This window comes from Colletotrichum phormii (genome assembly GCF_030913505.1).
Source record: "Colletotrichum phormii strain CBS 102054 chromosome Unknown BDP81scaffold_4, whole genome shotgun sequence".
Classification (NCBI taxonomy): Eukaryota; Fungi; Ascomycota; class Sordariomycetes; order Glomerellales; family Glomerellaceae; genus Colletotrichum; species Colletotrichum phormii.
The window spans coordinates 504,129-530,383 of record NW_026851446.1 but is presented as its reverse complement, the minus strand read 5'-3'; the positions used below and the strand labels follow the sequence as shown (position 1 = coordinate 530,383).

Genomic DNA, 26,255 nt, shown 5'->3' with positions numbered 1-26,255 from the left:
TGTGGAGCTGAGAGCAGTCCAAGTCTGATGTTGGACGGGGATCGGCGGTTCTGGAAGTTTGAATCTCTATGGGAACCTAATGCGACTTTTTCATAGCCGGACGCAGCGAGAAGGCGAGTCTGTCGGGCAAGTGAGGGCTGGGTGACTGGCAAAGAGTCTAGAGAGACAGCTCATGGCATGGCTGAGTGACTGAGTGATGGAAAAGCACATGAAGAGATTTCCATATGCATATGAGTGCTAGGGTGCCAGAATGCAGCGAGAAGGGACGGGGTGGCCGACGGTGGATGGAATTGATGGAGTTGGTCCAGGCATTCGTTCGGCCGTTCAGAAGTTCAGCTCTCAGGTCACTGTTAGTTGCGGGCTACCGGTAAGGTACCACCACAAAGTGCCCGCACTTGCCGGGTTCCGACTCCTAATGCAGGTAATGGAAGTTGCATGGTTCGAGAAGAGAAAAGAGAAAAATCAATGAGCAAATTAGACATGTTCTGGGGGAAAATAGCCACGTGCCTGTCTTCAAGAAGCAATTCGATGTGTGGTTCGGTGAGGAGAGCGCCGTTGATACCCGAATGACATGGGGCGTCCAACGTCCAACGTCGAGGGTCGAACGATGCGTGGGATAGTATTGCATAATACGGGAGCAGGCGCAGACCGTTGCCACCTTTGTTTACCGGGCGTATGCCATGACTGAGGCGCGGCAGGTAAGGTAGTAGTAGTAGTAGTAGTAGTTGTTGCTGGCGCTGACCTGGATGCTTCTGTTGGACGGGACTGTTCTCGATGTTATGGCTGTCATTGCTGTACGGAGTAGTATACGGAGCATTTGTAGTGTAGATGCCCAAGTACCCTTGCCGATGACCCCCATGCGACTCGTGAGATGGCATGCCGAAAACTATGCGCCTGGCAATCACACCCTAGAATTGGAAGGCGGCATGGCGCCAGGATCCGCGCCCACCGAAAGCACCGAGAAAAAGCAAACCCCTGGCAGACAGCCCTCTTGAGGGTTTTTAGGCCCTTGAGCTCTCGAGAGACAAGAGCGACTGTGAGGCTTGACTCTTTCCAATTGGGAGGGAGAACTGGCACTGGGAAGGGACGAGGCAGGCGTGGGAGGCACGGAGGGCAAGGGGAAGGGAGAGGGGGGGCTACCTGCCTTATTCACCCCTGTCTACTTGGCAATGCCGGTACGTACCTGCCGCCCACCCCGAGATTCCAAGAATCGGAAGCCCGCGCGCGCCCCCCCCCCAAAGATTCCATTTGGCTTTCCATTGCAGAGAGACGGGGGAGACAGAGGGGCGGAACCTCCCAAAAAGGCCAAGTCCCACGTCTTTTTTCTCTCGATGGTGAACCACGCATCCGACCCGACCCAAAATCCAGACGGCGGGGATCGGGGACACCATCTTTGAGGGTGTTCTAGGCCTCTCAAGTACATATTCCCGCCACAACCACCACAGAGATACTTGTTGATTTGCGGTCCCGGATCCTGCTCCTGGCCTTCTGCTTCTGCACCGCCCAAAAGAATTAACCCACATCGCACATCATTCGGCCACTTGGACCGACCACACACACACACACCACACACCACACATCACACACCACATACAACAAGCGCACCCAAGCGCTTGACTCCCCACGCACAACTCATCTCTCGTGTCTTTCTGCACAAACTCCCGCAGACGAGGCACCAGTTTCTCCATTTCTGTCTTACCTTTGGGGTCTCGCTTGGATTGACCTGTGTGCTTGTCCAGTCCAGGTTGTTGTCTCGTCCGCTCCTGGCAGTTTTTTATCTAATCTTTTCTATTTACCTCAGATTCTGGCCTGATTCGAGTCCACAATACACACACCCCTCCCCGGGCCCCCGACTTTCCCATTGATCATCTCTCCGCGGGGAAGAGAGACACACACACACTGGACGCACACACACACACCACACAACCACACACATTCGCACACAGAGAAACATTCCCCAAACGCGTTCATCTGCAACCTGAACCTCTTTCTCGACTCCCGCTGTCGCCCACCCCAGTGTGTCTCTGTCAACACCCTTTGCGCCTGTGCGCCTGTGCCTCTGTGCCTATGGTCTGGACGCAACCGTAAATCGCCCATCCCGAACAAACATTGGACGCCGCCGACCATTTCGCCGCAACCTCGACCCAGACGCCTTGCGTCATGCCCACGCCCAGGAACCCATTGGCCCACCTCCACGCCCCGATTCCTGACCCTCGTCTGTCTATCCGTCTATCCCCTAGTCGCCGCTACCGCTGTCACTGGCATTCTCCGTCTTGCAGCCTCTGCCTCTGCCTCTGCCTCTGCCGGCCTTGAGCGACATGGTCGACATGGACGATGCGACGAGGCTCATCGGAGACCTGCATCAGAAGCTAGCCGACCTCGACCACAAGGTTGCAGCCTACCGCCAAGACATGGCCCTCGAGTTCCATAGATACTCCCACCAACTGCTCCAAAACATCCCACAACACACAAAGGCCGAGGTTGATCGTCAAGTTGCCGCTTCCTTCGACAACTACCCAGCTCTGCGTCCTGCCCTCGGCCAGAGTCTCAATACTCCCCTGCGAGACATAGGCCTGCCTGACTCACCGCCGCCACCACAGTCCACCCAAGACACCGAAAACCTCACCGAAGGCCACAGCAACCCCGGCAACCCCCGCGAACCTCCGCCGCCGTCGTCCACGTCCACGTTCACGCCCCCATCCGTCCTTCCCCATGCCGGCACTGCTGCCCTAACCTCCCCCGACAGCGTTTATGACCGGGAAAGGGATAGGGGTTTCCACGGTCTCTTCACCCCAAGCTATCTGCCCCTGCTGGACAGCTCACACGAGGCGCCTACACCAGCATCAAATCAGTTGCCGATCCCACCGCCAATTTCAAACTCTGCTGCTATTCAAGACGACATGGGTCGTCGAAAGTCCAGTCAGACTCATGAGCAGCCTGCGATCCAGGTGTCGGTTGCTGCGACTCAGACGCCCGAGAGGCCGAACCACGAACGCCGGGCGACTGATGACACGACGTCTTCTGGAGCTTCGGAGCAGAGCGAGTCCAAGGTGCGCCGCAGCGCCTTGCGAAGAAGTTCGAGTGGAATCAAGCCACCCGCCAGCCCTAGGCGAGTGCGCTTCGAGTTCGAAGGAGGGGAGGTGCTGCCTACAGCCTCGCCCCAGTCATCGGAGCCGTCCCTCGTACAGTCGCACACCCTTGCCAACTCGAAATCACCCCCTCCGTCGGAAGATGAGTCAATGAGTGTCGAATCCTTGCTGGGTCCAGACGAGGACGACAGCGGCCCGCCGCCAAAGAAAGTCTCTTCTTCACAAGCACTTCGCGCCCTTTCTCGCGCTCCTTTGGATGCTAACACGGTTTGGACTGTTGTAAATGCCGAAGCCCAGGATAAGGAAAATGGAAGTATGGCAACATCAGATTCAGAAACGTCATTGCAACCGAGCGATAGTGTTGGAACTCTGCCGAAACCTCAATCACCACCAAAAACCACTTTAGTGGAGCGCAAACGAGCCCCAGAGCCATTGCGTCCTGTTTCCCCAGAGAGAGTCAGCCGGAGGGATGATGATGAGGAGGACAGTGATGGCAGTTCTTCAGATGACGGCTTCCTCGCCATGGCAAAGCCGAAATCCTTTGCCAACAAGAAAGCGATTCTTTCACCGTTATCGCGCTCACCAACAAGAACGGCCACCGCGCCTTACAGCCCTACTCGAGACAAGTCCGGGTCGCACAACGATGACAAGCTGGTGACACAAAGCGATGAGCCAGAGGACGAGGACGACGAGGACATGTTCCATTTCGAAGGGCTTAGTGCGCCACCAAAGCCTCGAGCCCGACCAGCTCCGATACAGGAGGAGGAGGAAGAAGAAGAGGAAGAGGAGGAAACTGCATCGAATGAGCCAGTCACCCAGACCCTATACTCGACCTCGCCTGCTGTGTTCATCCCGAAGCCGGTTGAGCCAGCGATTCCGGCGCATCTCATTTCAGGTTCGGTTGGGTCTTTCAGAGGCCGCCCTGTTATCATGCCTGTGGTTAAGAACCCCGACGTATACCAACGGGCAGCCTCGCTCGGCGATGTCAGCAGCTTTATTGGAGGACTGGACGGTCGCAGCGGCGTTGACGATGGGGATCTCAGCAGCTACCGTGCCAGTGTCGGGCAGGCATTGTTCTCGGGAACTCCTCGAAGTCTGACGGAACGAATGATGATGGAGGAAGCACAGAGCCAGAGACGGGCGGCAGCGCAGCGACCTCAATAAGTGCAGCGCGTCACAGCGCTCAACCCCCCTTTCCCCTGTTTATGTATATGTTACGGGTATGGGCCAATTGTAGAGTTCCGGAAGTCTGTACATAGACTATTCTTCGGCGTTTAGATGCATTATGGCTGGGCAACTAGGAGGGAGTGGCATGCCGAGGCCTTTGGCAGGACGGTTTTGGAAGGTCTGGGCCGGTGGCACAGGCATCATTCGTACATGGCATACCCGCATCATGGTAAGGTAGTTTATAAACAACAAATCCAATGCCCACGGGCTTTTGAAAGAGACTGGAAATATCCGCACTGCTTGGAATGGTGAAACGTTGAAGTGTGGATTGCCGTCTCAACCCTCGTTACGGTTAACGGCGGTGGTGTTTCTCTCGGGCTCTGTCAGATCGGGCTGTTGGGACCCACATCAAAGCCCGGACCCGAGTTGAACGTGTGGAAAAAACCTGCGCCGAGACTCCGGGTCTCCCGCCCAATCCCGGGCGCATCCAATCCTGCTGCAGATGATTCTCAGGTGGTGCAGCTGGGGCGCGCCAAAGAGCTCCCATCCATCGACCCTGCAAGTCGTCCAACCACTCTTACCATCGTCATCGACTCCAATCGCACAACCACCACCACCACCACCACCACCGCCTCTCCCACAAGCACAGCGCAATCACAGTCACAATGGGCGGCCTCAATCTCGAAGTTTTCAAGGTACGAGCTTGAAATTCTGCAGGAAAACCCCCAGTCTTCAGTCGCAGAACTTCATGGCATTTGATTCTTTTACTGACTATGGCGCCACCACCAAATAGTTTGGCATGTATGTCATGTTCCCCATCGGCGTCATGTACTACTTTGGCACGAACCTCGACAACCGATTCGCGGTGCCCGAATTCTGGCCAAAGGCCGAGCACTCCCACAAGATCCCGTTTGATCGCGACGAGATCAAGAGCGAGTATATTCGTCTGGCCAAGAGGCAGCGGGCGTTTGACGAGGTCAAGAGGGAGAGGGAGGCTAGGGAGGCTGCGCAGAACCCGCCTTCGAATGCGGAGCAGTCATGAGGGGGGTTCGATGTACGGCTCAAGTGAATGAGGGGAAAAAGGCGAAGGCACATTCGATCTGGATTCTCGCCGTGACTTGAAACTTTGAGAAGGACGACTACCGGGGGACTGACTGCCTTGCGAGAACCGAGAGGAGATTCGCGCTGTATCATATGGGCGTTTTTGGGCTGTCAAAAGAAGAACGTACTTGGCTTGGGAAATTTGTCATGCGATTGACGCGGAGTTTTTGGGCGGAACGGATATCATTCCTTGGGGGTTGATTTGGATTCTCGGGTTGGACCCCAAACAACGCCCCTCTGAGCATTCTATCCTTGCTTGTATTATGTGGTTCTTTTCTACATGTTGTACACAAAAAAATATGGTATCCTACAACAAAATGTACATCAACACCCAAGGGTCAGGTGTGTATATGCACCCAACATCTACGAGTCGAGGTTCTCCTCAATGCCGGACCACTGCTCCTCGGGGATGTCTCCCCGCGTGGGGTTACCGTACACAGCCTGCACCTCGGGAAACTCCTGCAGCGCAGCCAAGAGCTCGCTCAGCGTCGTGGCCTCGAGCCCCTCGTCAATCTTGACCTTTGTATCCTCGTTGGCGTTCCAGATGATTTCGGAGCTGAGCAGCTCGAGCTCGAATTTGGGGCCTACGCCGTTGACGACGGCGTTTGTCATGTTGGGCTGCGTCCAGACGACGAGGTTGCCCTCCTCGTCGGCCTCGAGGTCCTCTGCGCCGCACTCGATGGCGTCGTCCATGATGTCGTCGACGGTCACGGGAGAAGGGCCTTCTTTTGCGGCAAAGACGACGCGGCCTAGGCGGGTGAAGAAGAAGGTGGTGGCGTTGGCGGCGCCTTTGTGTTTCTTAACGAGGACTTTGAGGTCTTGGAGGGAGCGGGCTTTGCTTTCGGTCTCGACTTCGATTATGAGGGCGACGCCGGGCGGGAGGATGGCTTCGAGGGTGAGGGGTTCGAGGGAGGCGCCTGAGGCGGAGCGGCCTTGGCCTCGGGCGATGGCGGAGTCGATTACGGCTTTGGGGACGCCGTCTTTTTGGGGGGGTTTCCCAGGTTAGCCATCTGTTTGTGTGTGTGTGTGTGTGTGTTTCCCTGATGGTGGATGAATGCGGGCTGCTTGTTATGAGGTAACCAACCTTTCTTCGCATTCGCGACTGCTGTGACGAGCTGGGGATTGTTCTCGGTTCCGTGTACTACGTGGGATTGGTAAGCTTGTGTGCGATGCGAGGGCCGGTGATGCGATGGGGGACGCACGCCTGGAGTAGAGGGCAATCGTCTTTGAGTGCTGGCTGCGCATGTTATTCTTTTGCGCGTCGGCAGCGCCCTTTTTGTGCTTGATCTTGGACCACTTGTTGTGCCCGCTCAGTACGGCGGGCGTCGTTGAGAGCGGACGTAGGCATTGGCAGCAGAAAGAAGTTGTGGTGGGCTGAGCTCGAGGTCTGGGAACGGGGATTTGAGGGACGGCGACGGCGATGCGCGATGCGATGGTCCAGACGGGGCCGGAGGCGAACGGGCGCATGATTGATGACAGAGAGGTCTCGGTGAGGATTGCGCCGGTGGGTTGTTCTCCGGGTCGGAATTCGGGGCTGTCAATGGCTCTTCTGGTTCATGTCGGTTCATGTCATGTTTCTTTCTGCCCGGGACACACTTTCTGCCACACGGACGGCGGGAGCGGTTGGGAGCTCGGAGCTTCCTCGAAATTTAAGTGGGACCATCCGGAACGTCTGATGTGTGGCTGATTATTGGTTAGACCCTTGACTTTCACAGTTGACAACTTTTGAGGTGGTATGGCTGAGCCACAGCTGGCGCCTCGAAGCGATATGTCATGGCTCTTGTTCCCCCCCTATGGAGAGAGCTTGGGACAGACCCGCCGTGGGGGGGGGGGGTAGCCGCCCCTAATTCCATGGGGCTCACTTTACCTTAGACCATCCCGTACCTGACCGCGTGCCTGTCCTGTCCCTCAACCTCTCCCCAATAACCCATCCCACCCTTCGACAACACATCCGACGAAAAGGGAACAACAATATCCATTGATACAAAACACCAGAACCACCCACGTGTGTGCGCTCGACGGCGTAACCTCACACACACAATCTCTCCGTCGTCCCCAATGTCGTCGACAGGAGCCCCCAATGGCTCCAACGGGGACCACGCGCAAGCAGCTGCCTCGCCGAGGCCATCGACAGCTGCATCGGGACCACCACCACAACCGCCCCCGGCCGCAGCGACAGCTACCGCGGTAGATTCGTCCGCGACATCGACCCCCGAGCTCGACGTCCCGAAGCTGCAGTCCCTCCCGGCCGAACAACAGGAGCTCTTTCTCCTGACCTTTGTCTCGACCCTCTCCAAGCACGTCCTCAGCCTCCCCGCCGACGACTGCACCGCCCAGCAGTTCTACCTCAAGAAAGAGATCTTCCAAATCATCAACCTCCCCTCGCCGCAGCCAAGCCGAGTCGTCAGGAACAACCTGGGAAAGTGCCTCGCCCACATCTTTGGCCATGGCGATAGGAAGCTCCTCTTCGAGACCATCAACGATCTGATTGGCATCATCTCGGGCGCCAAGTCCAAGGCCGATGCCGGTCCGCGCACAAAGCACGCCGCTGTCGCCTGTCTGGGAGACGTATATGTGTCCGCTGGCGACAGCGCCATCGGCCTTCACCAACTGGCCTGCGCCACGCTCATCAAGCTGCTCAAGTCGTCGTCCAACAATGCCGGCCTCCGTGCTGCCGTCTTTGTGTCCCTGGCCAAGCTTGTGAAGATGGTGGAGGGGAGTGTAGACGAGAATGTCGCCAGGGATATCTTTAAGCAGTCGCGCAGCTTCGCTACTAGCGACAAGGGCTCGCTCGTCATCGTTTCGGCTTGTCGGTGCCTGAGAGCCTTGGTTCGGCACACACCGTACTTTGAGAACTCTAGCGACTTTGAGAAGCTGCAGGCTGCCATATGGAAGGTCACTGACTCTTCGTCGTCGCAAGTGAGGCACGCCGCCGCGGAAGCGCTGGCTGAGGCCATGGTGCGCGGTTATTCAGAGACTGGAGTGGCGGAAGGCGCTCCCGTGACATCAAAGGCGTCCAAGAGGTTTTCCAAGAAGCCCATCAAGCGCACGGGCACAGCGGCCAGCATGGTTGCTGACGAGGACGAGCTACCGACGTCGCGGCCTGGCAGCCCTGCTCCCGGTGGAAAGAGGACGCAGGATCTTGCGCTGTCTCTGACGGAGATTCTCAAGATCTTATCGACGCAGTATGCCAAGATGCCGACGCCCAACAGGGCGAGAGCCGCCATTGGCGTGTGCTACGGCAAGGTGCTCAGAAAGCTCGGCGAGAAGACGGTGGAGGCGAATTACCTCAGGATCCTCGAGAGCTTGACCATTGACATTTTGGGACAACCCAACATTCTCAACAACCGTTATCGTCTTCTCATCTCGAGGCGCATTGTTGATACAATCCTCCAGGATATCATTGGAAAGAAAATTCTGGGTGAGTCTGGTCAGACTGCGGCGGCCAAGTCGATTGTCAACGACATCCTTAAGAACTACCCTCAAGCCCTGACGGAGCGGCCCGAGCCGTCGAAACATACCCTCATCGCCGCCCTCGGCGCCGTGGCAGCGCTCATCAACAACTTGGGATCCGCTGCGAACAACTTTGCCGAGTCTTGCCGCGACGGTCTCTTGCAGGTTCTCCAGCACCCCAGCTACTCAGTCCAGGTGCACGCTTCAGCATGCATGAAGGCTTTTGTGTTGGCTTGCCCACAGCAGCTCCTGCCCTGCTTGTCGGTTTGCATGAATAGTTTGAGCAGAGAGCTAGCTCTTCTGACGAGTGGCCGAAACTCTCCTCGGCGATGCGTAGGATTTGCCCACGGTTTGGCGGCAACACTAAGTGCCAGCCCCGCGCGACCTCTGCATGGTTCCGTTGACATTAACAGCCGTGTCCTCACCATGGCTACTAACTTGCTGAAGTCGAGCGGGCAGTCTGAGTTGAGGGTCTCGAGTACTCAAATCCAGGTCGCCTGGATCCTCATCGGCGGCTTGATGTCGCTCGGACCGAACTTTGTCAAGATTCATCTTTCTCAATTACTTCTTCTGTGGAAGAATGCGCTCCCGAAGCCGTTGTCGAAAGACAACACTGCGCACCGGAGTTTCCTGGAGGCTTCTTTCTTGACTCACGTCAGAGAATGCGCTCTGGGATCTATCCTCTCGTTCCTACAGTTCAATAACCGCTTGTTGACCGTCGATGTCTCCAAGCGCATAGCAACGATGCTCCAAAACACGTCCGCATTCTTGCGAACGCTGCCTGCGAGGAAGACCACCGACGACGTGGCGCAGAGGCTGACGCCGGCATTGCAGCTTCACGATCTCGATATGATGGTGCAACGTCGAGTTCTGCAATGCTACATCAAGTTGGTCAACCTCAGCCCTGCTGGAGGCAGCGAGGCCCTTTTACAATCCAACCTTCTCACAATCGCGATATCGCTGTTTGCGGACCCGGAAAACTATTCGGTCAACTCTCTCAGTGCATCGATCGCGAATGCCGCAGCCACGTTCGAGACTGTTTGGGATGTTGGCGACAACTCTGGGTTCGGTATCACAGGTCTCATTTCCGGGTTCAAGATCAAGGGCCTGCCTGGCCAGCAGGACAACTCAATTAGAGGGAACGCCGCTTGAACAGGATACTCCAGAAGAGGCTATTGACAGATTATTGCTGTCGCCAGTCTGTGGTACCTTAGAACATGACGCATCTCTTTTATACGTCGGCGACACCGCCTCGGAGCCGACGAACCCAGATCCACCAGCCACGGAGGTCATCAACATGGCTATCCAGCTTTTCGCGTTCGTATTCCCGCTCACGCCCCCCAAAGTACAAGAGAGCGTTCTTGAGCAGGTCAGGACCTTCATGTCGGCTGGTCCTCTGCTGAGAGACCCTGGAAGGAAGGCAGCCATGAATGTCAATGTCTCAGTTGCCATCTTGTCGACATTACGTGTGGCTGTGAAGGAGACTCAATCTTCGCCTGGCAACGTCACCAATCTGGCCGTGGAGAGGCTTCTCCAGGACATGCTGCGGGATTTTGTCATTGACGGAGATCAGTATGTCCGGAGCGTTGGATATGCTGCAGTTGCTAGGCTTTGCAATGCCTGTGGTAATGCCTTCACCAACCACGAGATCAAGTACCTTGTCGACACCATCGTCAGTAACCGAGAGCCGAGTGCTCGCGCTGGCTGTGCCATGGCACTCGGATCCATCCAAACCAAGGTTGGTGGCATGGCGGCGGGCTACCATTTGAAGACTATTCTCGGCATTCTCATGTCTCTCTGCAACGATCCTCATCCTACCGTCCATTTCTGGGCCTTGGAGGCACTCGCCCTGGCTTCAGATGCTGCCGGATTGAGCTTTGCTGGGTATGTGCCTAGCACGCTCGGAATGCTGGCACAGCTTTACGTCTCTGATACGCACCACCCGGAAATCTCGTCTGCTATTACGATGAACCTCGAAATGGAACTCTCTACCCCTGCCGCCATCACGCGATGCGTCGACTCTCTCATCAACGTCCTGGGTCCTGATCTGCAAGACTCGACCAAGTCGAGGGAGCTTATCCTTGACCTTATCAATCAACTTCAGGAGGAGGATGACTTGCTGGTGCAGCGTGCCACTCTGAGTTGTTTCGAGCACCTGTCGCTTTACGCGCCGGGATATATGCACTTTGATGACTATGTCAAGTTGCTCCAGAAGTACCTCAGATCAGAGTATCCGATCTTGCGGGACGTCGCCGTCGATGGCCTGTACAACATCATGAAGAGAAACCCCAATGACGTGATCAACGCTGCCGAGAAGGGCTTCGAAGATCACTTGTGGCTGGTTCTTGATACTGCGCCGACACACGATGGTATCAGAAACATCCTGAGGAACTGGATGCGACAGACTTGTTTGACTGACACTGGTCTGTGGCTTCAAAGATTTCAGACTGTGCTCAAGATGACCAGGGCCAAGGCCAAGGAAGAGTCAGACGTCGGGACCAAGAAGTCGGGCGGATTGCCGGACCTACAGGACGAGGAAGTGGCTGGCTTTGCAGGCACCGCCAAGGATGATCAAGACAACAAGGCCGGGGCTGAAGTCGAGCCTCTTCGATGGCAAGTTACGACATTCGCCATCAGCTGCATCAACGACATGTTTGTCTTGATTGCGAAGGATGTGATGACGAACGGCGAGTCCGCTGCGCAGGTGGCGCTTCAGAATAGGATCGGTGATGTTGTCCGCATGGCCTTCTCCGCGTCCACGTCTAGTGTCCTGGAGCTGCGCGTGTGGGGTCTCAAGATCATTGGGGCAGTCCTCAAGATGTTTGGACGGACACCCGACCCGGACTTTGATGAAGCCATGCTTCTCGAGCAGTACCAGGCTCAGATCAGTTCCGCGCTCACGCCCGCTTTTGCCGCGGACTCGTCCCCTGAGCTGGCGTCTGAAGCCGTCAACGTCTGTGCCGGCTTCATCGCCACAGGCATCGTTACGGATGTTGATAGAATGGGTCGTATCCTCAAGACTCTGGTGTCTGCTTTGGAGAACTTCTCCAGAGAGAACGAGAATGCTGGCATTGGCGAGCTGAAGGGTCTCAGCTCCAATGCGCAAGTCATGGTCAAGATGTCCGTCTTCTCGGCCTGGGCAGAGCTACAAGTTGCCAGCTCGGAGCAGAAGTACCTGCTCAACGTGCTGAAGCCTCACATTGGAACATTGACGCCGCTGTGGCTGGAGTCGCTGCGAGAGTTTGCCCGCTTGCGCTTCGAGCCTGACATTTCAATGACACTCGGACCCCCCTCGCTATCAGGCAGTCTCGATACTATCTACGCGGCCCTGAACAGAGAGACGTTGCTCAAGTTTTACCAAGAATCATGGCTCAAGCTCGTCGACGCTATTGCGAGCTTGATTGAGCAAGACAGCGAGTTTGTGTTTGATGCTCTCGATGGGAAGGCGTCTGAGGGGCTGAGCACGAACGGCCACACCAAGGGTCCTGACATCAACTACCGCGACGAGCCTGTTGCGTTCTTCTTCGTCCTTTTTGGAATCGCATTCGAGGCCCTAGCCACGCGCCCTGGCCAAAGTGACTCGTTGGCTACTCAAGAGCAGAACCTGGCTATTTTGCAGGCCCTCAAGAAGATCCTCCACCCGAGTGTATCCGGCCATGCGATTTACAGAGAGGCAATCTTCTCGGAGACTATGGATCTGCTCGATAGACTGGTCTTGACGGAAGGACTCGACGTGCAAGGCGTCATTGTAGAGATCGCGAGGGCACTCTGCGTCTCTCACCCATCGGCACGCAAGAAGGACTCTGGCGATGACGGCGATCTATCAGACGACATTGACCAGCTTTTCGAGCTCACACGCATCATCGTCCTGGTCCTCGCTGGGCTGCTTCCCAACCTCACAGAGGTAAATCAGCCGGGCCGCCACCAAATGACGGAGGAAGCCGTGCTCCTCATCCGCTCATCCCTGAATGCGCTCGTTGACGCTGCCGAGGTCTTCCCCTCCATCATCAAGACCGATCTTCACGCCTGCATTATCCACATCCTGGCCACCATCCTTTCAACTCCCGGATGTCAGGAAGTCATCGTTCCGCAGTCCCTACCCACCCTCAAGCGCTTCGTCGCGAGCATGACAAAATCCCGCAGGGCGAGCAGCGGCGAGGACGGTAGCGGGCCGTCGCCCACGGATGTCCAGCTGCAGGGCTGCCTACGCCGGTTCCTTTCGATTTACCTCAACGCACAGAAGCGAGAGGTGCCTACATCCCTCACCTGCGTCAAGAACTGTTTGCTCGCGAGCACCATCCTGTTCACGGGCGGCACGAACCACCTGGCGGCGAACGATGCTCTTGTGGCAAGATACCTCGATGAGGTGGTTGATTGCCTGACGGATCGCATGGTATGTAGTCATCTGAAACTTCCCTCAATGTTTCGATATACGTGACTAACCCTTTGATACAGACGGCCAAGATCGCTGCCAACTGCATCAGGTCGCTGCTCCTGCAGGGCAACCCTACACCGGCAGACCACACCATTGCGCGCTACCTCCTCCCGCGCCTCGTCGCATTCGTGACCAACACGGCGCCAGAGGACCCGGAGAACGCCCGCTCCATGATTGCGCACTCGCTGAGCCAGTACGTCGGCGTGGTACCCCGGGACCGCGTCCCCGTCGCCATGGCGCTCGTCCTGCCCACCTGTCTCGCGCGCGCCTCCTCAGAGGGCGAAGACTGCTATAGAGACACCTCGGCGCGGCTGCTGGAGCTGGCGGCCATTGACCAGAACGCGTTCCGCACCGTCGTGGCGAGCATGAGCGACGGGCAAAAGGCCTTCCTTGAGGAGGTTATCCGGTGGGGACGGCAGCAGGGGCCTACGGAACAGGCCGCGAGCGGGGCGACGGGTCAGCCGAGCATCGCGTTGAAGATGGACTTTGGAGGGTGATATGTGATCAAGTTTTTATGGTCACTTTTTTCCATGGTCCGTGACGGGGAAAAAGTTGCAGAGGTATATGCGAGTAGTAAGAGGAGCAACGTGAGAGGTAATGCGACGTTGGAGGGGTGGCATTGGAGGGGTGACATTGGAGGAAGATGGCATTAGACAAGATGCGACTGTTGCTGCCGGGTACACTTACCTGCAGGAGACCCAAAAACAGATGGAGAGGTTTTTCAAAAGTAGATGTTACAAAAGAGCAAGAATCATGCCGGCAAAGACTATGAACCGAATTCGTGTTTTTTCCGTTCACTCTCCTAGGGGATGCTGAATTCCCATTCGTTGCGATATGTCAGGACTACGGAGTACTGGATGATGGGATGTCGCTAGCCAGAAAGGGGGGGCCAGGGATTAAAACGCATCCCGTCAACTCGGATCTTGCGTGACCGCGGGCTTGGAAAAGAAAGTATGATGTCGGTTCCCGTACTTTTTTCATCCGGCGTGGAAGATTCGAAAGGGGATTTGAGATTCTCATCCGGTCTGGGCTTCTCAAACGAGCTGATATTGCTTTTTCTTTTTTACTTCGAGAAGGAGGGGGGTGATGATTTACGTGCAGGAAGAGAGAGGATGGTGAGGGAGGACATGGCGTCACATTACAGGGCTTCCCCCATTGGGAGTCCAGAATCAAGAATTCAAGAAGTGTGGCTTTTCGTGTAAAGAACCATGCTTCGGCCGAGACTCGTAAACTTCTCTGATGGGGCTCTTTCCCAAATCTTGTTCCTCTTTCTTTTCTGGAATCCAATCCCAGATTCCGTTGATCGTTTGCTCTCCTTACGGATGCAGAGACGCGTCCCCGTAAAAGCCACCGTTTTCGTGCAGAGCAACCTTACATAAAATACCTAGATATAGACGAAGCAGAAGGCATGCCAAGGTAGCAATGCAATCCGTATCGCCATGCAGTAACTGTACAGCTTTTTTTGCAGGGGGTTAAAAACCCAGCGCAAATGCAGGTAAGTAACCGCGTGCCGCCCACCCACACCCTCCAAGCCGCGCCGTGCCATCGATTTCATCGGCATGAGACCGGGGACATATCATCGGTTTGATTCATCTTTCCTGTACCGGGGGTGAGGAGAACGGATCATAGGAGAAGCAGGCGGGTAAGGAGTGGATGGATGTACGGATAGATGGGAATTTGGACTTTGGGGATACGTATCGAAGTGTACCTTCGACGTAAACGGCTCCTTTCCTCTGAACTCGGGCGTATGGATCTGATTAACTGCCAAAATATGTGCTCATGAACTTCTCCGTCCTCAGAGAACCGGATGTATCGGTAGATGTTGGATGTTTGCTATACCATCTCTCCAGCCGGGCTCGCTTGTCTCGAAGCCGAAGCCGAGGCCAAGGCAATGGCAGACATACACAGGTAGTTGCATGAACCCTCGTCCAAGCTTGACGTGTTGATGTGACGAGGCCAATGCCACCATTATGGATTTCTCTTTCTTTGGCCTAGCATGGGGCCAGAAGCACCGGCTAGGCTTGTATCCGTACCGATAAAGTGGTCTGAAGGAATACGCAGTATGTAGCCATGCGCAAGCGCACGGCGGGTATTGGCGACGTGGCTGTTCGTCCAAGGACCATCCAAGAGACAAGACAGAAACCGGGGTAGAGGGGAAGTGAGGGGAGAGAGTGTGGGATCCCTTGATGCTTATCACATCTCATACAAGTGGGCATTACCAGCACCAGCACTCGGCATTTCCAATGCCAACAGAGGCCAAAGACGGTGTGCTGGGATCTCCTTCTTGCATTGTTGTAGAGATGAACAGGTGGTCCGTAATGCAGAAAAGCAAACGCATGTTTGCTTGCTGAGCCAAGGACAGAGCAGATGGGCATACCATTGGCTCTTCTCAGCATCCCACCAGCAGCAGTGCCACCACCACTACCTTCCGGGAGCTGCCGTGAATCAAATGTGGGTTTGTGGAAAATTGGCGGCGGCGGCGCGATCTCGGTCGGTATTGCATTCGCTGGTGTGCCACGGCGAGGAGAAGGAGGTGATGGATCGATATTCTCGTTGAATCAGATTCTGACAGTTCGTCATTCTCCAGTTCCTTTCCCAAATGTATCCCTTCCATTACCCGGAGGGGCCGAAGACTTGTTGTCGGGGAGGCGGACGTCGTCGCCGGATTCGAAGCGTCCACAAGTCCGTGATTACGACCGCATATTACGGGCGTTTGTACGTACAGTCGGGCGGCATATGCATAGCTCTCCGCTCTCTTCACTCCATGTCGCTTTTCCTCCACAGCATTCTTGCTTTCCTTTTCTTTTTTTCTTCCTTCCACTTTGCAATCGCCTCACGGGACGAGCCAGGAGTAGTTATAGATCGTGCAGGTGAGACAAAGGCTTCGGTCGGCCTAACGGCTGTAGAAGACGTTAGCCCGCTTCCAAACAGGCCCCTCCACACTTTGGCAGCGTACCCGATGGATGCGGCCTTGACATGGCGGATAGCCGCATAATACCTGTGGCCAATTCTACTGACACTAGGCTGGTGTCGGCTCAAATCAGAGGGGTTCTATAGTCCGTTCACAGGCGAGGGGCGTACGAGTATGTCATCGAGCATCTCAGCCGCCTCTGGATGCATTGCCTGCCGCAACTCGGGCCTCGTAGCAATCTAAGAACCGACTCCGGCATAACGCCTAAGCTCTCATCTCTTGTATCTTGACCAAGTGTCGACCAAGCTGATACTCAAGCGAGGTAGTTGATCCGGTGAACAAGATTAGTCGGTGGGAGATTTGACTGTTGACAAGCTGATACTCAAGTGAGGTAGTTGATCCGGTGAACAAGATTAGTCGGTGGGAGATTTGACTGTTGACAACGAGCCTTCTTCCGCATCTGGACGCGTGCTTGTCACTCGCTGATCTGGGGCTCCAATCTCGGTATCCAACCAACCAGAGCCCCCAAACTTCATCAGTCGCTGTGTCTAGCGCAGGATGCAGGATGCAGGATGCAACGACTGCGTTGGCTCTATCGATGTTGCTTGGCCCGAGGCTGCGTCTGAGCCGTACACGCTGTCCGTTCGCTCGCAGATTCGTCTCGGCCATCACGGGATTTAATCAACATGCATCGAGTCGCCCATGTTTGCCTCATACGTCCAATCGGGAGACTTGGAGTGGTCGATTCGATTAAATCGTCAAAATTGTCCGATTCCTGTCCAATTACATTATTGGTGATGGATTCTAAACTCCATCGGGCAATGAGCGGATGGTGACAACATCCACAATGCCTGCTTCGTCAAACATCGTGACCCGAAAGAAAGTCCGGGAGTCCTAGCTAGCACAGGAGGGGTCTTGCGATTGCAAGAGTAAACCATGAAATTTCCATCTCAATAGAGGCGCCTCGCATCAAGCGCCTGGAAACACGTCGTCTGGTGCGTATTCACTGGGTGGCAGCACCGGGTGGCAGCACTGGCTGAATGAATGCCTTTCTGTCATCCTTCTCTCTCCTTGGACCCTGACTTAGAACGGTATTTGCTACCATCGACAACTATTGCTTGCGGTTGACGAGAAGACGACGATTCGCCAGATGGCCGACTACTACTCGAGCTGGTCGTCGTCAGTGACGTGGGCTTCCCGCTTGACCTCTTCTTTTTTGACGGGTCGCCGCTCTTCTTTGGACGAGAAACCGGATTTTGTGGTTGTCCTTCGGTGATTCCTTCGTTGGTCAGACGTGCCTCGATCTCGTGGCCGCTCAAAGACTTTCCGTTGAGTGCCTTGACAGCGCTTAGTGCGGTATCTGGCGTCCGGAACGTCGCAAATGCATGGCCGCCTTTTCTTTGGTTGTTGGAGCCGCGAGGGATATCAATTCTTTGAAGCTCTGATTTGCTCGATGTACTTTGCTGGATAAAAGCCCTGATCTGGTCATCCGAAGTGTTGCGACCGATACGACTGACAACAATCCTTCTTTGTTCAGTAATGACGGTTTGGCCAGGGGAAGTAGGGTACATTCCACTGTGACCGTCGTACCACGCGACTGGCTGCTGAGTGTTGTAATCTCCTTGACTAGGATTAAAGGTATTCGGATCCCACTGCAGGATACAGTATGTCAGTAAGCCTATCTTCAATGAACCCTCTCTTGCCGATGGTCCTACCTGAGGATATGATGTTCCTGGATAGGAATCATACGGGTAGGGACCAGCTCGCTGATAGTCTAACGCTGATTCGTGTCTTTGCGATCTCGCTTGCGTAGATGCTGAGTTTTCGTTCACCTCGACGTCTTTGATCATGATGGGACTTGATATGTTGCGATCGTCAAACATGATCCGCCTGCCGTGAAACACGCCCTCTTTCAGGCGATCTCGAATATATGTTAGCGAATGGCTTGACGTTGCCAGCCGGCCGGGTACACCCACCACATGCACCGTGGAAATTGTGTTGGCCCATCACCCTAATCCAGCCAGAGGTACTGGGCCCAAAGATTTGAACATGATCAACAACACAACCTTCGCGGAGCCAATCCTTGAATTGCCTCCAGTTTGTGTCGAAAGGCAGCTGTTTCGTCTGTCAGGATATCGATTCATTTGCGGCGTAGCCGGTGTCACGAACGTTTGCTATGGGTATGTAAAAGGTTCCGGTTTCCAGACCGGGAGGGACCATTTGCGGTTGCATGTTGACGCGGGATGACGGGAAGCAACTTCTGACACGGACTCTGTCCAACGTTGGACGCCAAACGTCTTGACCTGACTGGTGGTTGTGTGACGGTGTGAAGAATCAAGCAGTGACAGGATCTCGTGGGACACAAGATCCAGTGATGAATCACAAAGCCTTGGCCGTCCTCGAATCGACTCGGACAAACAAAGGGAAGAGATGATGTTTTGCGGTGGTGAGGAGAGAACAATGGAATTCGTCTTTTATATTGGGTTCGTTCTCTCTATCATCCACGTTTCCTCGTGGAGGAAACCACTGAGAAACCAGGTCATCAGATGGCCAATGAAGAGAAATTCTGGCCCTTAGATCGAGGAAAGGGAGTTTCCTGCTAGTGCTGCCCCCGGGTTATCCCAGTCTGAACCGGTACTTGGCAGGCAGACATTCCATCTTCGTTGGAAGTAGTCGTCCTGGCTTGGGTATCCGAACCCATGCTCTGCGCTTCGGGGTTCCTTGTCTGTGCCAACCAACACATCCGCTGGTGAATCGGCCGAATGGTCAGATGGGGTCAGAAACGATCTGGTGCCGACTACCCGCAGTGCATCAGCGCCAAAGAACGTCGCAACGCAAGAGGTGAAATGCAGCTCGTTAGATCGTGCCACTGAGCTTCTCCCTTGCAACGCATCGTAAAATGACAGCCACCATGTGGGGTCCAGCTTGATGCAAGTTTGTTTTGGGCACAGTCACCTATCGCGCGCATAAGCTCTTTGGCCATTGTCGGGTCGAGTAAGACGGGTTGCTATCATTATCGAGTCATCCGAAAGTATGTGCCGTGAACCTGGTCATTGGAGGCTTCGATGTAAGCTGCGGCTCGGCAACAGACAGATTTTCTCCCTTGACTTTGCGTCGAGGCCAAAAGAACGAACGAACAGGGTTACATTTCTTTTGGTGATAGCCAAAAAGGCTTCCCTTTTCGACTGACTCGTCCCGATCCGGAGAGGGAGCTAGGGACACCATTGAGAGCAACGATCAGGGACCATCGGTCTCTCAGATCGTCCATGAACAGCTCAAAATGCTCATCAAAATCCGAATGCATTCTGAACCTTTGCCCTTGATCATCTATAGCCAATGGCAGGTTTAAGTGATAGGCTCGAGGGGAGCAGGCTCGGACTGAGAAAGTTCCATTATAGACAGATCCCTGCAATAAGTTGGTGCGATGCTGCGCCGCTGTATGTAGCATGCACCTCCAACACATTGTGATGCCTGGGACTACGGGTGGTCGATACAAATTGGCGACAGTTGAGAGAGAGGCCGCGGAAGACAACATCCACTAAGCGCGGTGCTGGTAAGCCACGTCAACCTGTCAGAATGACAGACAATTCCTTGGGGAAGCGCCGGTAACTACCATAGTTGGAGCGACAAGCAGAGCAGCGGTCAAAAGTTTTGCACGATTTCGTTTGAGGCCCTGTCCTTGTAGTCATGTCGCGGCTGTCCGTGAGAGATGCAAACGCTTACCACTAGCAGCCTTTCCTCGCGAGGGCAGTTTGCACAATGTGGCTGCGGCAGTGGCATCCTTGGAGCTTGGTAATGACCACCCCTTTCTGTATCAGGTCGGCGCGGATGCTATATCCATCATCGCGCTCGGCTGCAACAGCGTGCAGCCGCGGGTAGCTGGGAAACCAATGAAATCTGCGCGACATCCACAGGTTTGGGGTCTGTCTCCGGATGGTTGGTCGGGGAAGCTTCTGGTGCAGCCGTCTAGAACCAAAGTGGTGGCGCTGTAATCGATCAAGTCCTTTTGAATGAGAAGGTACCGTCTACTTCGGACATGTCTAGACCGGACAGGTCCTCGTCGAAATCGTCCAGTACAGGCGCCTCCATTTGCGTCTCATCCTTGCCAGTGGTCATTGTCAAATCATTGCGCTGCGCGTCTTGCCATGGGGCTCCGGAGTCCTCAGCGTCTGTAAGTGATGCCATGAGATGATGCTTGTTATCTCCCAGTAGGAGAACGGCAGAATCTCCAGTCCAGTCGAGCCATGATGCTTGAGGCTTTCCCAACACCTTGGCATCGGGTAGCTGCCCTCTAAAGTGAACCGTCTTCGGGCCGTCGGACAAGGGGTCCCAGACGAATACCAAACCTGCGTAATTGTCTCCCTCACACGTAACCATGAGCACTTCGCGCTGTTTTGGGTGCCAGGAGAGGGCAGAAATTTGGCTGTGAAAGATGAGAACGGCGCGCAGTTCAGATGACGCCAGATCCCAGACCCAAACAGTGCTTGGCCAGTCCTCCAAGGTGGTAGCCAAGAGACTGGATGACGCATCAAAGACGGATAAGGTGCGGGCTGGCTTAGTATCGACAGTGCCGTTGCTCGCTCGGGCCGGGGCAGATACGGACTGGGTCGCGCGCGAAAAGGAGTGCTGTGAACCTGATTGGGTCGTGGCGATTTCCTCTTGCCAGATCTATCCTCACTGTGTTAATCTACGCCAAAGTTATTGCTCAAAGGTAGGTTGTGTCACCCACCTGAACGGTATCCCTCGGGACGATGGTTGCAGGATGCTCGAGTCTCATCGACTCAGCAGCAGACTTGGTTTCTAGAACGCATACGCTACGGGTGTGGTCGCACACTGCAATGCGAGAGCCGTCTGGACTTGCTTGGCAGTGCTTTACCCCCGCGCCGAGTTCGTAATGCTTCTCGTCAACCGTCCATGGCGAGGGTCCAGACCACGTCTTGAAGAGGTGGCCGTCGGGCGTGTAAAACAGGATCTTGTGTCCTTGAGCTGCAGACTCCCACATGAGAAGCCAGCGGCCGTCTGGGGTCCAGGTCAGGCCCTGAGCATCGACAGTATCGGGCTGCCAAGAGCGAAGGACTTGTCGTGTCTTGGGGCGGTGGATACTGGCAATATCTTTACCAGCGACACGTGTGAGGATGGCCAAATGTCCTGAGCCGGGACGAAGCGCAAAGCCACGAGAAGCTACACTAGCTTGGTGGAACTTTGGGTTGCTAATCTCGATGGTTCTCGAGGTGGCGAGGTCGAAGATGGAGAACTTGAGGCCGTAGGACGAGCACATGAAGATCTCGGTATCGGAAGCGCCGAACTGGACAAAGGTGGGCTTCAGATTGGGGGTTGCGGGGTTTCGTATGACGCCACGATAGCCTGGACCCGAAGCCGAGTAGATGAGAACCTGATCCGAGAAGCAAGCGAGAATGCGTCTTGAAGAAGGTGACCATCGTAAAGCGTAGACAGGGCCGAGATTGGACGACAGCTTGACGCTATGAATGTTCTCCAGGGTTTCGACAGATCGTACACTGACACTGGTGGGCGACAAGGTTGCAATTAGGTTACCATCAGGACTTGACGCGCAATGCGGCGATGCTGTCGATGATAAGCCTTGAGCAAAGAATGGACGAGAAGATGTTGAGAGCCTTACATTTGAAGATCCTTGAAAAGTGCATGATGCATGAGGTTGGGAATTGTGTGTGTTGGGAGGCGCGAGTGTGATAAGAAGCCCAGGTACGGTACTTTACGTCAGGTACCCAAAGACGAGCCTGGCTTGTTTAGGAAAGTCTGAGACAAGGTAAGTGAAGTCTCCCGAGTATTCCTTTGGGAAGTATCAATAAACGGGTGTTTCTGCGAAGCAGGGTTTCTTTTTTGCCTTAGGTGAAGATGAATTGGGCAAGCGTTCCTGAGTCTCGGCAGTGGTGGAGTGGAGTCTTGAAGAAAAGCCGTTGTTGCAATGGAAGGAAACAAGGTTGCCTGTCTGCGTCGCGGTTGTTTACATTGCTTCCTGTTTGGGACTAGCGCTGGGCTCTCTCGCCTGTGGTCGCAGTGGCCGGGCTGTCTCCGGCTCCATGGAAGTTGCCGGCTGGACGACGGTGGGAGAGGACGCCGGGAACCAATCAACACTGCGCTATTTCGCCAGCACCTGCCAACACCTCAATCGCCGCCGAACCCCGCCAGAGTCCAGACATCCTTCGCCCACCTCCGTCGGCCCCGGTGACCTGTGCTTGCGCTTGTGCATACGCCCTTCAGCGGCACTGAGCGGCTCTTTCCCCCCCCACTTAGTCTCACTTTTGGTGCAGAGAAGTCGCATTAGTGTTGTCTATCAACGTGCTTACCTCACTCACAAATAGGTAATCGCCACGCTTCTGCTGACTCACAGTATCACATATCTCATCGTCGTGATAGCAATTTCACTCTTCACTCTTGAACTAATCCGAATTTCATCCATCTCATAGCCTCCTTTTCATCTCACCAACAATCATCATCACATGTCAGTGTCGTATCAACCATGGGAATGAGCAGCGTGTGATTGTTCCTCTTGTCTCTTTTCTCAGGCTCATCTCACCCATCGCCTCTCACTCACATTTCCTTATACTGAGATAGAGCGGCATGAGACACAGCATATCATGGCCTCGCACTGCCTTGCGCAGCAGCGGCCAACTATCACAGCGATGCAGACCATCACAGTCGGCATGCATATCTCACACGCAGACGCAGACGAGGTGTCTGAACGCGGCTGCCGCTGCAGCCCAAGTCACACCGAGCTCCCAACACCAGCCACTCACCACCCGCCGGAGTCTCATCAAGGATGCGAAGCCCTTCTCCGACTTCCTCACCGATACCTTCCACCGCCAGCACGACTACCTCCGCATATCCGTCACGGAACGTTGTAACCTTCGCTGCCTCTACTGCATGCCCGAAGAAGGCGTGCCGCTCTCCCCGACGAAAGAACTCCTCACCACCCCGGAAATCGTCCTCCTCTCCTCCGTCTTCGTCTCCCAGGGGGTAACCAAGATCCGTCTGACGGGCGGGGAGCCCACGGTGCGCCGCGACATCGTCCCGCTCATGCACCAGATCGGCGCCCTCCGGCCCCACGGCCTCCGGGAGCTGTGCCTGACCACCAACGGCCTCTCCATCCACCGCAAGCTCGACAGCATGGTCGAGGCCGGCCTCACCGGCGTCAACCTGAGCCTCGACACCCTGGACCCGCACATGTTCCAAATCATGACCCGGCGCAACGGCTTCGACGCCGTCAAGAAGAGCATCGACCGCATCTTTGCCCTCAACAAGGCCGGCGCCGGCATCAAGTTCAAAATCAACTGCGTCGTCATGCGCGGCCGCAACGACGCCGAAATCGCCCCCTTTGTCGAGATGACGCGCGAAAAGGACGTCGAGGTCCGCTTCATCGAGTACATGCCCTTTGACGGCAACAAGTGGAACAAGGGCAAGATGCTGGGCTACGCCGAGATGCTCGACGTCATCCGCGAGACGTACCCCACCCTGGCCAAGGTCGAAGACCACAAGAACGACACGAGCAAGACGTGGCACGTCCCCGGGTTCGCGGGCAAGATCGGCTTCATCACGAGCATGACGCACAACTTTTGCGGGACGTGCAACCGGCTGCGCATCACGAGCGATGGGAACCTCAAGGTCTGTTTGTTTGGCAACACTGAGGTCTCGCTGCGGGATATCCTGCGAAAGTCCAACAATGGCGAGCCCATTGACGAGGCGGCGCTCGAGGCGATGAAGCAGATTGAGATGGACCGCCGGCAGGGGCTGGCGGACGCCGAGAAACCGCTGGGCGCGGCGCTCAACGAGGCGGAGCTCCTGGACGTCATCGGCATGGCTGTCAAGCGGAAGAAGGAGAAGCACGCGGGTATCGGGGAACTGGAGCATATGAAGAACAGGCCGATGATCTTGATAGGTGGGTAACCGCGGCCCCCTTTTCTCTCCTACACTCTTGGTCTACTGGTTTTGAGGGAAAGATTGCCTGTTTGGATTTTTTTTTGCATTGGGCCGGCGTTGGATACCAAAGGGGATGGTCGAATGGCATACTCAAGGGGGGATTTTACACGAAACGAATACATGTATGTGTATATGAATGGAAGGCTGAATCATTAGTTTATCTAGATTCTCGACCGCTCCAACCTTCCCGTCCGCTCTCTTCTGCCAGGTTCTCAAAACCAATGTTCATGAGCACGCCCATCAGCTTGAACCCGGCACCTTCACGCCGTCCTCTAGGCGCGCCAGGGGTACCCATCCACCTCCTCGCCTCAACACATCACAACTCCCAACTCAGACTCTTCTCCTCAACCACCACCCGCCGCAACGACGACTCCTTCGACGATAGCAAGGCTAGCAACAACAACAAAGAAAACAAGACACAAACCCCCAAATCATCCCTAACACACATCTCCCCCACAGGCTCAGCCCACATGATCTCCATCGCCACCAAACCCCCCACAGCCCGCATCGCCAAAGCAGCCTGCACAATAACCTTCTCCTCCCCCTCCCCCATCAACCTCATCCGCGCCTCCCAGATGAAAAAGGGCGACGTCCTCGGCACAGCGCGCATCGCAGGCATCATGGCCGCCAAGCGCACCCCCGACATCATCCCGCTGTGCCACCCGATCCTGCTCTCCCATATCAGCGTCGAGGTCGAGCCGGCTAGCAACGCCGAAAATGAGACGGTGATTTGTGTCGAGGCGACGGTCGAGTGTGAGGGCAAGACGGGGGTCGAGATGGAGGCTTTGACGGCTGCTGGGGCGGCGGCGTTGACGGTGTATGATATGTGTAAGGCTGTTGATAAGGGGATGGTTATTGGCGGGTTGAGAGTTGTGTTGAAGGATGGAGGGAAGAGTGGGCGGTGGGAGATGCCTTGAGGGGATGTTTGCTTGTTTGTGAAGATCTTCTATCGTTTGATATGGCTGAAAGGGGGTTGAAGTTGACAGTTGGATACTCGCAAAGTTGTATAGGAAAGGAGTAGAAGATGTTGCTCGCTGTTGCTGAATTTTGTCGTAGAGCAGATCATCTCGGGACAAATCCCATTTGGAGCCAGACCAAGGTACCCCCAGATAGTAAGAGCAAAATAGCAAGTGGCAATCCCAAGTCAATCATAAAAACACCCCAGATGGCATCCAGAAAGCGAGTTCAAGCAGAAGAATAAACTCCTTTATCCACCAATAATTTGAAAGAGTATCCTGAATCCAGGTGCCTCGCCAAATAAATACTGCCTCGAGCACCAAGGTAGAAACCAGGCCTCGAAGAACCATATCAGTTCACACCTGGCCACCTACCTCAAACTTCACTCCCCCTTCGAAAGAAGAACACTGCGCGTAGCAAGAACAAGACCACAGCCCCAAGGGGTCATAGCAACCACAATCAGGTGACATCCAAGGCGGAAGTAACAAACAAGTCAACGGCACAAACTCCCCCTTTACTCCCTACATCAATGAATATACTCCGTTAAAGGAGTGATAAAAAGAGAAAACCAGGTCTCGTAGTCTATATCACTCACTACCAAGTACCTCGCTCTCAAAACGTATGTATTGCACAATATAGATAGAAGCAGCGTGCCCTCTAAGATGTGGGTGCTGCCAGAAGGCAGTTCACCACGCTGCAAGATCTTTGTGTGCTGGAGTTCACCATGTTGCCTTGAATCTACTTATAGCTGACTACCTAAGATATGCATTGTCCGCGTCGGAGAGCGGGCACACAGAGAGGTCTGTCGCGCACTTGCCAAGGAGCAGTGCAGATTGATCAATTGTTGTATTGTAGAGATGAAAATATATACTTTTCAACTGCAGCAGAAAGAGGCAACGGTGGCGAGAGGTAAGATAGCTCGGCGGCACAATCATCATAGCCGGGCTCCATTTTCTTTTTATACGTTTCTTAACCAAATCAATGTCAAGACAATTCGCGCGACGCTGTTGCTCAAATCTTGTATCGTATAAGCAAGCGGTCACCTTTTAGTAACGTTTCGTACCAGAATGCGGTGAACTAGGACACCAAAATGTGACAATTTGCTATGGAGTTGGGTATAGCTACAATAAAATGTACTCCGCCACTCTCTCTTTCTCTCTTTCTCTTCCATCTTTATACAATCTCA

General features: G+C 54.9%; 9 protein-coding genes across 9 annotated transcripts; 6 read left to right on the top strand and 3 right to left on the bottom strand.

Annotated features, from left to right (window-relative positions):
* The first annotated feature begins 2,249 nt into the window (after positions 1-2,249).
* BDP81DRAFT_419491 (uncharacterized protein) lies at positions 2,250-4,617 on the top strand. Its single transcript, XM_060589781.1, has one exon. The coding sequence runs from the start codon at positions 2,319-2,321 to the stop codon at positions 4,251-4,253; it is 1,935 nt and encodes a 644-aa protein (XP_060448782.1). The 5' UTR covers positions 2,250-2,318; the 3' UTR covers positions 4,254-4,617.
* A 304-nt stretch (positions 4,618-4,921) lies between these two features.
* Positions 4,922-5,298, top strand: BDP81DRAFT_390910 (uncharacterized protein; the record flags this gene model as incomplete). The annotated part of the gene is made up of 2 exons (XM_060587476.1): positions 4,922-4,951; positions 5,050-5,298. The coding sequence occupies 2 exons, from the start codon at positions 4,922-4,924 to the stop codon at positions 5,296-5,298; spliced, it is 279 nt and encodes a 92-aa protein (XP_060448781.1).
* A 422-nt stretch (positions 5,299-5,720) lies between these two features.
* On the bottom strand, positions 5,721-6,824 carry BDP81DRAFT_446533 (transcriptional regulator-domain-containing protein; the record flags this gene model as incomplete). The annotated part of the gene is made up of 3 exons (XM_060592073.1): positions 5,721-6,337; positions 6,442-6,498; positions 6,560-6,824. 3 exons carry the CDS (start codon positions 6,822-6,824, stop codon positions 5,721-5,723), a joined length of 939 nt encoding a protein of 312 aa, XP_060448780.1.
* Positions 6,825-7,415: 591 nt separating this feature from the next.
* Positions 7,416-13,742, top strand: BDP81DRAFT_446532 (armadillo-type protein; the record flags this gene model as incomplete). Its single annotated transcript, XM_060592072.1, has 3 exons — positions 7,416-9,888; positions 10,025-13,203; positions 13,266-13,742. The coding sequence occupies 3 exons, from the start codon at positions 7,416-7,418 to the stop codon at positions 13,740-13,742; spliced, it is 6,129 nt and encodes a 2,042-aa protein (XP_060448779.1).
* A 1,671-nt stretch (positions 13,743-15,413) lies between these two features.
* On the top strand, positions 15,414-16,270 carry BDP81DRAFT_159248 (uncharacterized protein). The gene has a single exon (XM_060582000.1). It carries the CDS (start codon positions 15,613-15,615, stop codon positions 16,117-16,119), a length of 507 nt encoding a protein of 168 aa, XP_060448778.1. The 5' UTR covers positions 15,414-15,612; the 3' UTR covers positions 16,120-16,270.
* An 831-nt stretch (positions 16,271-17,101) lies between these two features.
* Positions 17,102-18,429, bottom strand: BDP81DRAFT_159227 (uncharacterized protein). Its single transcript, XM_060581999.1, has 4 exons — positions 18,326-18,429; positions 18,133-18,271; positions 17,872-18,077; positions 17,102-17,808 (listed from the first exon to the last, which is right to left on the bottom strand). Exons 1-4 carry the CDS (start codon positions 18,386-18,388, stop codon positions 17,212-17,214), a joined length of 1,005 nt encoding a protein of 334 aa, XP_060448777.1. The 5' UTR covers positions 18,389-18,429; the 3' UTR covers positions 17,102-17,211.
* Positions 18,430-19,921: 1,492 nt separating this feature from the next.
* On the bottom strand, positions 19,922-21,898 carry BDP81DRAFT_159220 (WD40 domain-containing protein). Its single transcript, XM_060581998.1, has 3 exons — positions 21,795-21,898; positions 20,886-21,739; positions 19,922-20,824 (listed from the first exon to the last, which is right to left on the bottom strand). The coding sequence occupies exons 1-3, from the start codon at positions 21,817-21,819 to the stop codon at positions 20,153-20,155; spliced, it is 1,551 nt and encodes a 516-aa protein (XP_060448776.1). The 5' UTR covers positions 21,820-21,898; the 3' UTR covers positions 19,922-20,152.
* Positions 21,899-22,215: 317 nt separating this feature from the next.
* Positions 22,216-24,079, top strand: BDP81DRAFT_458373 (molybdenum cofactor biosynthesis protein A; the record flags this gene model as incomplete). Its single annotated transcript, XM_060593405.1, has 3 exons — positions 22,216-22,239; positions 22,287-22,360; positions 22,825-24,079. The coding sequence occupies 3 exons, from the start codon at positions 22,216-22,218 to the stop codon at positions 24,077-24,079; spliced, it is 1,353 nt and encodes a 450-aa protein (XP_060448775.1).
* Positions 24,080-24,333: 254 nt separating this feature from the next.
* On the top strand, positions 24,334-25,029 carry BDP81DRAFT_390903 (Molybdopterin cofactor biosynthesis C domain-containing protein; the record flags this gene model as incomplete). Its single annotated transcript, XM_060587475.1, has 1 exon — positions 24,334-25,029. The coding sequence occupies one exon, from the start codon at positions 24,334-24,336 to the stop codon at positions 25,027-25,029; it is 696 nt and encodes a 231-aa protein (XP_060448774.1).
* Positions 25,030-26,255: the final 1,226 nt, after the last annotated feature.

What these genes read in the sequence shown, in the direction of transcription:
- BDP81DRAFT_419491 (XM_060589781.1), top strand. Translation starts at nt 2,319, where the DNA reads ATGGTCGACATGGACGATGCGACGAGGCTCATCGGAGACCTGCATCAG.
- BDP81DRAFT_159248 (XM_060582000.1), top strand. Translation starts at nt 15,613, where the DNA reads ATGGGCATACCATTGGCTCTTCTCAGCATCCCACCAGCAGCAGTGCCA.
- BDP81DRAFT_159227 (XM_060581999.1), bottom strand. Translation starts at nt 18,388, where the DNA reads ATGCAACCGCAAATGGTCCCTCCCGGTCTGGAAACCGGAACCTTTTAC. An exon ending in TTTACATACCCATAGCAAAC is followed by an intron (nt 18,272 to 18,325) that starts GTTCGTGACACC and finishes CAGACGAAACAG; the next exon opens with CTGCCTTTCGACACAAACTG. An exon ending in CAGGAACATCATATCCTCAG is followed by an intron (nt 17,809 to 17,871) that starts GTAGGACCATCG and finishes TGTATCCTGCAG; the next exon opens with TGGGATCCGAATACCTTTAA.
- BDP81DRAFT_159220 (XM_060581998.1), bottom strand. Translation starts at nt 21,819, where the DNA reads ATGCACTTTTCAAGGATCTTCAAAT. An exon ending in CTTTTCAAGGATCTTCAAAT is followed by an intron (nt 21,740 to 21,794) that starts GTAAGGCTCTCA and finishes TATCATCGACAG; the next exon opens with CATCGCCGCATTGCGCGTCA. An exon ending in TCCCGAGGGATACCGTTCAG is followed by an intron (nt 20,825 to 20,885) that starts GTGGGTGACACA and finishes CAGTGAGGATAG; the next exon opens with ATCTGGCAAGAGGAAATCGC.